We start from the raw sequence: 12,318 nt of genomic DNA, 5'->3' as shown, positions 1-12,318 counted from the left end.
TGGACCTTTGGGGGGGTTGACCGTCTATAAGACTAAAAAGTGTAAAATAAGAATAATAGTTTAAAAAACTAAAAAATATGCTTTTAGAACGTACTAAAAATTATAAAATAATTCGGACATTTAGCTCGATGACTCAAGAGTTTTTCCTTTGCTAAATTCAATTAGATCGAAGGTAAACATAAATAATTTCGGTTCGTGATGAGCGATAAATAATTACCTATGCAAAATGATTATAAGGGATGCTCCACGCTTTCTTTCATAATGAATCATAGCAAAGATTTAATAAAGATGATTACCTACTTATAATAATTTTGCATAGGTAATTATTTATCGCTCATCATGAACCGAAATTATTTATGTTTACCTGCGATCTAATGAAAATTTGGCAAAGGGAAAACTCTTGAGTCATCAAGCTAAATGTCCGAACTATTTTGTAATTTTTATCACATGCTGAAAGTGTGCTTTTTAGTTTTTTAATTATACAATATTTTCTCTATGTCGATTATTTCTTGTGGATGTATCAAACCCAAAGACTTGTCGACCACAAAGCTTAGTTTTCTTACATCATCACTGGAAACAAAATATGCGTTGTAAATCCGTTAACCCTTGTTCTCAAAGAATAGACAAGTAGCATGAAATACTCTCGCTATAGCTTATTTCTGGATTTTTATGGCACCAGGACTCTGCAAAATCGATGACGCGCTGTCACTGATGTTGGTCATGACGGTTTCCATCGTTCAACTGATCCTCTGTAACATTCTAATTGCATGCAAGTTCAATTTTTACTTTCAAGTATCTAAGTATTTTTAAGTAATTTTTACCATCTAAGATGCAAGCGTTTGATACATACGGTGTTTAACAATCGTTCAAAAATATTCGTTTTTGTAACTAAAATAATAATTCCTCGTGAAAAGAGAGAGAGAGAGTGTTTAGAGTGTTTAGAGTGTTTATTATGCCTTGGGGAAGACCCCCATCTGGCCAAAAAAGTATAATACAGTAAGATAAGCAGACTTAAAACTAATTTCAATAAGCTAAAATTGTAGCGAACAAACAAATTACAGTAAGAGAGCAAGGTGTGAGATTACAAATTGAAGAATTAATCAGACTTGAGCGCAAGGCAAATAATGTAAGCCACTTAAAACTAAAAATAAAAGGTAAAACAACATAGCAAGGTAAATTGAATGCGTGAGAAAGCTAGCTTAATTAGCGGAAGGATGTGAGGGCAATGGAAATGCGAAGGAAAGGCGTTTAGAAGGTTGTGGGATGCGAGAAGGCTAGAGTAGGCTGACAAAAGAAGGAAGTGGTGAGTAAGGATGGTTGGTGGTTGGGGAGTTAAGAGGGACAGGAGGAGGGATTTATGTGCAGAGGAGTCAGGTGGGGAGAGAGCAGGTGAAGGACTAGGTGGTGAGGTAGGCGAGATAAAGTGAATGATGGTTGGTGCAAGGAGGAGTCATTAGAGGCAAGATGTCAGAGTTGGGCTATGGTGTTGTATATTGTGTGTGATGGGAGGTTAGGTTAACCACGTCAGAGCGTCCGCTGTTAATTTGAGGTCAAGGTTGAAGCACTGGTTACGCTATGCGAGCACAATTCCCTCCCGCTCTACACGTTCGATCCACTCGCTCTGGTCGCGCTGCAAGAGGGTGTTATGGAGTAGGATTTGGAATGAAGAGTATGAGTGATCGGCAAGGTTTATTGGAGAAAGTGAATTCAGGAGATCAGATGCTTGAATATAGAAGGAATCGTCGCGAGCACGGGTGCGGCAGGGAGGGACGATGAGCAAAGGTTGTGGGCGGCGAAGGGTGCGGGAATCGGTGACTGAGTGGGGTGCAAGGCGAAAACGATCAGCGAGGTATGTAGGGCAATGAAGGAAAATTATGTTGAAGGCAAGACACCCCAAGTGGTACTCACGTCTACGTCGAGCAGAGAGCCAGCCCAGTTCCAATCGTAATGGTGTGATGTGGGCATCTCTGGGAATATTGCCGGCTACGAAGCGAACACAAGCATTAATGGCTCTCTGCATTTTTAAATTGCGTGTGACGTCCAGTCGAAAGAAGACCGATGAAGCATAGTCCAGATGCGGAAAGACCAGAGATTCGATCAGGGATTTGCGTAAGGTACGAGTTAGGGCATGTCTATGGAATCGCAGGGAACGGAGTGTGTTATGTACCTTCTGGTTGATCCTATTAATCTGTGGGGACCAGTGGAGTGTGGGGGTAAAGACAACGCCCAGGTTCAAGGCCTTCTCCACAACAGGGATCGCGATGCCATGAATATGAATGGGTATGAGGGATGATTGATCTAGGCGAGAGATGTAGGCGAGGCTGCCGAGAATCATGGCCTTGGATTTACACGGATTGAGGCTTAGGCCATTACAATGAGCCCATGCCGCAATGGCTTCAAGGTCACGATTCAAGCGAGCAATGGCCTCATTGATGGACGCAAATGGACAATGAAGGTATATTTGGGTGTCGTCAGCGTAAATCATGTGTTTAGAATAAGAGAGAGAGGCGGGGAGGTCATTTATATACAAGGAGAAAAGGAGAGGGCCAAGGACACTTCCCTGGGGAACACCCGCGAGAGCGGGTCGCCAGTTGGATATGGCTTCCCCGTTACCCCCCCCCCCAATGGCTTGATGACGATTTGAAAGGTAGCTATGGAGAAGAGTTAGAGCACTATTGGAGAGATTGAGATTTTTTAATTTGTGGAGAAGCTTCAGGTGGGGAACAGTGTCGAAGGCTTTAGAGAAGTCAAGAAGAACTAGTATGGTGACCTCCTGACGGTTTATTGCCTCTCTAATGTCCTCAGTTACGCCAAGAAGAGCGGTCTGAGTGCTGTGCCCCCTCCTGAAGCCCGATTGACGGGGATCTAGTAGATTATTGGATAAAATGAATTTAGAGAGCTGTGAGGATAGAATACGTTCAAATGCTTTTGAAAGTTCGGAAAGAGACGCTATGGGACGCGTGTCAGATGGGGAGGAGGGGTGACGTATTTTAGCCAGGGGGAGCAACAGGGCACTCTTCCAGAGGGTGGGGAAGTGCGAATGTTGTATTAAGCTATTGAATAGAAATGTGAGAAAGGGTAGGATGAAACCGAGAGTAAGGCGAAGCATTGAGTTCGATATACCATCATGTCCAATTGCTTTAGATGAGGATGTGGTGATGGTGTGAAGTATTTCGTCGGATGTTGTGGGTTCGAAATGAAAGACTGGTGCCGAAGAGTGAGGAGAAGGGGTGCGAAGTAATGTATTTAGGTTGAGTGAAGTGAGAGGTGAAGTAGATGCGGGGACTATGGAATATGTAGAGATAAGAGTATCCGGGGAAAAAAGCTGAGTGGGTGATGGAAGGTTTTGACTGGTGAGGTTGAGTTTTCGAATGGCGGTCCATTTATCTTTTGAGTTTCGTGATGAATTTATGAGGTGAGCGAAGTGGGAGTTTTTAGCAGTGGAGAGACTATTCGATACCCTGCTGCGGAGGCGGCGATAGCGCTCAATGTCTGTAGATAGGCCGGACCGTCTGGCTTCGCGGTACGCCCTGTCTCTCACCAACATCATGTTCCTGATCTGATGAGTGACCCACGGCTTTCTTCGCGATGACAAGGTGATCCGTCTGTTTAGAGCCAGTCTGTCAAAGGCTTCAAGTATAGTGGTTGAGAAAAGAGTAGTCAGAGTGTCGAGAGATTGCGGGTTTGGTTGAGTGCATGAATTGATTAGAGATGAAAGGGACGGAGTGATATGGAATGAGAGTGCTTCAGAGTTTATGTGTTTGAGGTTGCGGGCCGTAATAGTTTTGGTGATACTTGGTATATGGAGAAAACGAAGGGTGGACAGCTGATTGGTCGGTCGCCTCGGCGCATGCCCATCGACCATCAACGGGCCAATCTCGTACAACGACACCTGTGCAGTGACCTGTCAACTTCACTTCTGTTGTCATTGCATACAAACTTCTGCTTACTTTGGGCTTCCTGCAATACCCACAGCCACACTGCCGATTATTAATCACAGAGAGAATCGTCAACTCACACACCTAGGCCTGCGCCTGTGCCAACCACCACCTACACTATTCAATGTGCGCATGCCTTGATTCACAGCGTACAGCGATTGCCATTAGACGCCTGCTACAAACTGTTGGTGTTTTCCCGGCGGCTGCCGTGTAAAGTGCCTTGACTGCGCTACCTGCCTTGCCACGCCGCCTGCTTCAGCTACTCTACTACTACTCGTCTACTTCTATTTTTATTATATCTTTTGTAATACGCATGCATTCATGCCAAACGACTGCCTAATTTGTAATATTTGCAAACATCCTATTTTAGGGAACCACACCAGAGCCGTCTGCACGCAATGCTCAGAGACGTTCCACTCGTTCTGCTCAACAACACCTGACTTCACAAAACGCAAGCGACCATCCTGCTGCATTGCACAACAATTTCTTCACATCTCCTACTCACCTGCAATAGCGAATCTACACACAACCGTCCCCACAACACCTGCTTGTAACACTCCTCCGGCCTCGACACTTTTCCCTTCTTCCGCAACTAAACGCCTCCTCTCACCCCCATCACCACTATCATCACAAATCTCTAAAGCCCCCCGATTCATCAACTTTTCAAGCACTCCAACCACATCTGACTCATCTCACTCCCCCGACTCATCAATCATCTCTCAAATGTCGAACACCCCCGCAAATGCTATTCCATCACTCCCAAATCCCACTCCACCACCGTTACCACAAGACACCCCAGACTGGTTCCGGAGTTTTTATACGATTTACTCAGGTAATAACCATGAACTGATGTCCACAATCGGAGGCCACGAGTCTCGTCTTAGCGCTCTTGAGGCCAGGGCGGCATTGACAGATCCCATGGAGATTCCCATGGAGATTTAGACGTATTTAGCGCTGTTTCTCGAGCTCGTACATTTCAGTTGTTAATGAGTGCTGTTATCCACGTCAAGTCGAATCAGGGGAAGTTCGTCGAGGGTCGTGCTTTACTAGACACCTGCTCAACGAATCACTTCATAATCGAAAAATTTGTTCAGTGACTCAGACTTCCGGTGCAGAATCAGGAGATGCCCATCAAGGGATTCGGGGGTTCTAGCATTAGTTCAAAGGATAGTATTCAAATCGAGATCCATTCGCGTTTTAACGAATTTCATAAGGTATTAGATTATCTTGTCGTTCCAACTATAACCAGTGCGATCCCAAGCGAACCAATTCCACGAGGGATAGTTGACCTTCCTAAAGGAATCCGATTAGCTGACCCCCAGTTTCACGTTGCATCGGCAAAAACGGATAAAAATCTTTTATGAAACAACGTGCTCATGGTAGGTCCCACAATCCAACAAAAACTCTTTATTCATTTACTTCGATTTCATTCATACACTTACGTACTGACAGCCAATATAAGACAAATGTATAGACAGATTTTAATAGACCCTCACGATCGACAGTGTCAAAGAATTTTTTGGCTACATCAGGGCAAGATTAGAACTTTCGAACTGAACACCATTACCTTTGGCGTATCATCAGCCCCCTTTCTAGCTATTAGGACAATTCACTAGTTAGCGGACGATGAAAGGGCAAATTTTCCACGGGCTAGAGCAATATTGAAACGCGATTTCTACGAAGATGATCTCTTGGCTGGAACTAATTCATCACCAGAAGCTTTGCTAATTCATGACGACTTGATCCAACTGTTAGCTCGAGGAGGATTTACAATAAGAAAGTGGACGTCAAATCACCAGCACGCGCTCGACAGTTTGGATTAGCGAAATTTTTTGATGGATTTTGTACGGAGAGAGATTCCGTCGTTAAAAGCCTAGGCTTGTCTTGGGATCCACAAGTAGATCGATTTTCATATTCGACGAAGTCCATGACGCTGTCCAAAACGATCACGAAGAGGAACATATTGTCAGAAATCGATAAAAATTTGGATCCACTGAGATTGTTAGGGCCGGTAGTATTTACAGCAAAGCAAATTATGCAAGAGTGTTGGAGAGCTAAGGTTGGTTGGGATGAATCGGTACCCCAGGAACTCTTTACCAAATGAACTATGTTTGCAGAGCAGATTCAATTGCTGGAGGAAGTTTCGATTCCAAGAAACCTTCTCTTACCACAGGCAGTGACAATCGAATTGCATGGGTTCTGTGATGCGAGTCAGGGAGGATATGGGGCATGTTGGTATGTTTGATCAGTAGATAGGTCTGGACAGGTTCTTGTTCGTTTAGCTCGCTCAAAGTCTCATATTGCTCCAGTCAAGCAAACAACAACTCCCCGACTCGAGTTGTGTGGAGCGTTAACGTTGGTTCGGTTATTCAAAGAATCTAGGGAATCCTTTCAGTTTTCGATAAGTAGGGTTTTATTTTGGTCAGATTCTGAAGTTGTGCTGCAATGATCAAGAAACCACCTCAGGCTCTCAAGGTCTTTGAAGGAAATTGTGTCACTGAGATTCAGGAACTGGCTGCAACGGTTGAGTGGCGTCATGTGTCGAGCAAAAACAATTTTGCTGACATTCATTCTTGAGGTCAAAATCCGGTTGAGCCATAAGGTACACTGAATGGAACAATAGGATGCTTAGATTGTACAGTCCAGAGGAGGAGTGGCCCAAGTCAGAGAAAACAGACGTTGTAAATTTTTCTGGGTTAAAGGCGTCAACGTGCTTGATATTGACAGCGGAATCCTCCCAATCTACGGCGCCAATTGTTTCAAACTTGTCGTTACAGGAATCATCTGCAATGGAACCCTTTTAAAAGCGTCAATCTTCTTACTTCGCGTTGATCAACTCCCTGTCATATTGTCTCCGTTGTCATTTTTCGACTGATTGAGTTCGGAGTCCACTATCACTTGCTGAGAGAACCAGAGCCGAGATTGGACTATTATATTTCATACAACGAGAACAATTCAAAAAAGAAATAGATCAAATCAAAAAAATAGGAAGCACTAGAAATACGAGGTTAGTAGCGTTTGATCCCTTTATGGATTTGAATGGCTTATTGTGAGTAAGACGCCGACTGCGACGCCCGAAAATCTCTGACTGACAGAAATACTCGATACTGCTACCATCATATCACCACGTGACCAACCTTATCATACGGGAGGTTCATTATTCTTTGTTAAATGGGGGAATTCAAGGGGTGTTGTACAAGATTCGTCAACGTTTTTGGTTGCTAGATGGAAAGAATCAGGTTAGGAGTGTTGTTAGACGTTACGTTTCGGGTATCAGACATAGACCCGTGACCCTACAAGCGAAAATGAGCGATTTACCTCAGGCGCGCGTGCAACAAACTTCGGTCTTCGAACACGTAGGGGTAGATTATTTTGGTCTGACCATCATAAGGGAGAAAAAGTTTAGGAATCGAATAATTTTGCCAGTGTACGGTTGCGTATTTATTTGCATGACCACCAAATCAGCTCAAATTGAGATAGCGAGCAATATGACAACCGAAGGGTTTATTGGAGCTTTTAAAAGATTTATAGGGCATAGAGGAGTTCCATCTCATGTTTATTCGGATAACGGGACTAATTTTATAGGGGCGAACAATGAGTTGCGTGAAATTTATAGTCTTACTTATTCAGAGTCGTTCTACGATAAAATCAACAATTACGCTGTGACTCATAACATCATTTGGCGCTTCAATCCACCAGCTTCGCCACATTTTGGGGGGATATGGGAATCTGCCATCAAATTGGCTCTATCGCCATGATGTTAAGGCAAAATAATAATTATTATCCTCATCAATGCTTTGACACCATCACTATGAGAAAGGCAGCATGCGGCATACATACACCATACACAGGATTATTATTATTCCCCCTTTCTCACACTTTATACAGTATATAAGTTGTGAATATTATTAAAGGGACAACAAAGGGAATGGCTTTCACAATTATGTTTAATCAATAAATATATGTTTAGTGACACCTTACACCTTGCAATTGTCGCACATCTCTGGTGGCACCACCAATGCCGGAGTTCAGTACCAGATTTTCCAGCATGAAAGCATTGGATCTTATAGAAATGGTTATATTTTAATTAACTACAATTCTATTTGCATGAATCTGTTACTTATTACAAGATATTGCAATACTTTATCGAAAACAATTATTCAAGAAAAAACAAATCAGCAGAAGAACACAAATATAAGGGTTATTAGTCACGGGGCTCTTCAGGTAAACATCACTTATCAGCTTTACCTATGTATATGACACAGCTGATGAGCTGACTAACCTTGCCATGGAATCTGTTCAGATTAATTGCATAAATTTATAATTAAATATAAATGTATCATAATTAAAAATAATCATACACAATTATTTGACAGAAATAATGCAAAAATGTTGTAACCACTATTCCATATTCTTACCTCAATTACTATCATAAAGACGAACTGAGGGAAAAACGCGTACAACATGTTATTATAATTGATTTGACAGACTGTAAATATCCATATTAAGATCAGATGATGAAAGGTCAATAAAATCAATGTTCTATATTTTTATTAATGAAAACAAATTTTAGCTTACAATAAGAACTTACCAATCAAGACTATTAATCCTCATTAATTAAATAATACCGTGCATTGCTAAGTAAAAAAAATTATAATTTCCTTTGTTTTGACACAAAAATTAATTCTATTTATTTATGATTTTTCGTTTTGATTCTCACCTAAACTTTTTCAGTTCACCTAATCATTCATAAGTAAAATAAATTACAATAGAATTAAATGTAACATTACAATGTCATTACAACTAAACACAAATCATACAACTGTGTCAACACAAGTAAAGTAAACTTTTTAAAAACTAAACTTAAAAAAAAAAAAATGTTATACATTACATCAACAAATCCTTAACATTGAGAAATTTTTTTATAAAAGTACCAGTTCTGTGGATTTATCATTGTTATCATTTTCTTTCTTGTTGAAAAATGGTAACTTAAAATGAAAACCTCACTTTTCATTCTATTCTAAAAATTTGTGATTTCCATCACTGAAAATGAAAAAAAAAAATAAAAAATTACAATTTAGATTGCAGAGAATATTTGTATTTATTGAGAAATTAAATTACCTCCAAGTGAGTGAGAAAAACGGTTCGACACAGCAACAATTCCATCTATTTTCTTTGTAACACGCGTAAGCACTGCGTAATGTAGAAAATCATTTGTTACCACAGAACAGCGTGGATTTCGTAATGCTTTGATTCCAGGTGTTGCAAGTTTTTCTTTCAGAATTTTAAAGATCAGCTCTTTCAAGACGAATATTCGCTCTGCCGTTAAATCTTCTCACCAATACAAAAAAAACTTTTACAAGAATACTACAAAATTGTTTGATTCAACAAAATAAACAAAACAACAAAAAGGATACTCTAAATACAAAATATGAATAAATATCCATCATACTGTAGATTTTTGTGGATTAAAATGATCAGCAAGAGAGAACAAAAAATTATCTTTCAAATGAACAAAATAGCTACTAAAGTAATTACCTTATTGTGGTTGCCGATAGTTACAGATTTTTTATACTCTCTCTCTCTCTCTCTCTCTCTCTCTCTCTCGTCTGGTCGTGCTTCTGGCGTGCTCCCGCAGGTTGGTGGCTTTTTACAATTTTACTGCTTTGCCCTGTTCTGGTTTGTTGCAGATTTGCTCCCCGGTAGGCTCTTGTGTGATTTGAGTATCAAACTACAGGCTTTCTTTGAGAAAAATTGAGCCACGGAGAGTTAAAATCTGCAACGGAAGCATAGGAGGTTAGGACTCCACTCGCCTTCCCCCGCTTAACATCATGGCGATAGAGCCAATTTGATGGCAGATTCCCATATCCCCCCAAAATGTGGCGAAGCTGGTGGATTGAAGCGCCAAATGATGTTATGAGTCACAGCGTAATTGTTGATTTTATCGTAGAACGACTCTGAATAAGTAAGACTATAAATTTCACGCAACTCATTGTTCGCCCCTATAAAATTAGTCCCGTTATCCGAATAAACATGAGATGGAACTCCTCTATGCCCTATAAATCTTTTAAAAGCTCCAATAAACCCTTCGGTTGTCATATTGCTCGCTATCTCAATTTGAGCTGATTTGGTGGTCATGCAAATAAATACGCAACCGTACACTGGCAAAATTATTCGATTCCTAAACTTTTTCTCCCTTATGATGGTCAGACCAAAATAATCTACCCCTACGTGTTCGAAGACCGAAGTTTGTTGCACGCGCGCCTGAGGTAAATCGCTCATTTTCGCTTGTAGGGTCACGGGTCTATGTCTGATACCCGAAACGTAACGTCTAACAACACTCCTAACCTGATTCTTTCCATCTAGCAACCAAAAACGTTGACGAATCTTGTACAACACCCCTTGAATTCCCCCATTTAACAAAGAATAATGAACCTCCCGTATGATAAGGTTGGTCACGTGGTGATATGATGGTAGCAGTATCGAGTATTTCTGTCAGTCAGAGATTTTCGGGCGTCGCAGTCGGCGTCTTACTCACAATAAGCCATTCAAATCCATAAAGGGATCAAACGCTACTAACCTCGTATTTCTAGTGCTTCCTATTTTTTTGATTTGATCTATTTCTTTTTTGAATTGTTCTCGTTGTATGAAATATAATAGTCCAATCTCGGCTCTGGTTCTCTCAGCAAGTGATAGTGGACTCCGAACTCAATCAGTCGAAAAATGACAACGGAGACAATATGACAGGGAGTTGATCAACGCGAAGTAAGAAGATTGACGCTTTTAAAAGGGTTCCATTGCAGATGATTCCTGTAACGACAAGTTTGAAACAATTGGCGCCGTAGATTGGGAGGATTCCGCTGTCAATATCAAGCACGTTGACGCCTTTAACCCAGAAAAATTTACAACGTCTGTTTTCTCTGACTTGGGCCACTCCTCCTCTGGACTGTACAATCTAGGCATCCTATTGTTCCATTCAGTGTACCTTATGGCTCAACCGGATTTTGACCTCAAGAATGAATGTCAGCAAAATTGTTTTTGCTCGACACATGACGCCACTCAACCGTTGCAGCCAGTTCCTGAATCTCAGTGACACAATTTCCTTCAAAGACCTTGAGAGCCTGAGGTGGTTTCTTGATCATTGCAGCACAACTTCAGAATCTGACCAAAATAAAACCCTACTTATCGAAAACTGAAAGGATTCCCTAGATTCTTTGAATAACCGAACCAACGTTAACGCTCCACACAACTCGAGCCGGGGAGTTGTTGTTTGCTTGACTGGAGCAATATGAGACTTTGAGCGAGCTAAACGAACAAGAACCTGTCCAGACCTATCTACTGATCAAACATACCAACATGCCCCATATCCTCCCTGACTCGCATCACAGAACCCATGCAATTCGATTGTCACTGCCTGTGGTAAGAGAAGGTTTCTTGGAATCGAAACTTCCTCCAGCAATTGAATCTGCTCTGCAAACATAGTTCATTTGGTAAAGAGTTCCTGGGGTACCGATTCATCCCAACCAACCTTAGCTCTCCAACACTCTTGCATAATTTGCTTTGCTGTAAATACTACCGGCCCTAACAATCTCAGTGGATCCAAATTTTTATCGATTTCTGACAATATGTTCCTCTTCGTGATCGTTTTGGACAGCGTCATGGACTTCGTCGAATATGAAAATCGATCTACTTGTGGATCCCAAGACAAGCCTAGGCTTTTAACGACGGAATCTCTCTCCGTACAAAATCCATCAAAAAATTTCGCTAATCCAAACTGTCGAGCGCGTGCTGGTGATTTGACGTCCACTTTCTTATTGTAAATCCTCCTCGAGCTAACAGTTGGATCAAGTCGTCATGAATTAGCAAAGCTTCTGGTGATGAATTAGTTCCAGCCAAGAGATCATCTTCGTAGAAATCGCGTTTCAATATTGCTCTAGCCCGTGGAAAATTTGCCCTTTCATCGTCCGCTAACTAGTGAATTGTCCTAATAGCTAGAAAGGGGGCTGATGATACGCCAAAGGTAATGGTGTTCAGTTCGAAAGTTCTAATCTTGCCCTGATGTAGCCAAAAAATTCTTTGACACTGTCGATCGTGAGGGTCTATTAAAATCTGTCTATACATTTGTCTTATATTGGCTGTCAGTACGTAAGTGTATGAATGAAATCGAAGTAAATGAATAAAGAGTTTTTGTTGGATTGTGGGACCTACCATGAGCACGTTGTTTCATAAAAGATTTTTATCCGTTTTTGCCGATGCAACGTGAAACTGGGGGTCAGCTAATCGGATTCCTTTAGGAAGGTCAACTATCCCTCGTGGAATTGGTTCGCTTGGGATCGCACTGGTTATAGTTGGAACGACAAGATAATCTAATACCTTATGA

General features: G+C 41.4%; 1 protein-coding gene across 1 annotated transcript; it reads right to left on the bottom strand.

The window, feature by feature from the left end:
- Positions 1 to 1,573: 1,573 nt before the first annotated feature.
- Positions 1,574 to 2,485, bottom strand: LOC149373148 (uncharacterized). Its single transcript, XM_089597834.1, has one exon. It carries the CDS (start codon positions 2,483 to 2,485, stop codon positions 1,574 to 1,576), a length of 912 nt encoding a protein of 303 aa, XP_089453960.1.
- Positions 2,486 to 12,318: the final 9,833 nt, after the last annotated feature.

The sequence above is a fragment of the Copidosoma floridanum genome, unplaced genomic scaffold, assembly GCF_036245765.1.
Source record: "Copidosoma floridanum isolate Cflo_tuat_1 unplaced genomic scaffold, Cflo_Japanese_pri ptg000040l, whole genome shotgun sequence".
Taxonomy (NCBI): domain Eukaryota; kingdom Metazoa; phylum Arthropoda; class Insecta; order Hymenoptera; family Encyrtidae; genus Copidosoma; species Copidosoma floridanum.
Note: the sequence above shows the minus strand (reverse complement) of the source record. Positions and strands in the feature narration are given on the sequence as shown.

What these genes read in the sequence shown, in the direction of transcription:
- LOC149373148 (XM_089597834.1), bottom strand. Translation starts at nt 2,485, where the DNA reads ATGATTTACGCTGACGACACCCAAATATACCTTCATTGTCCATTTGCG.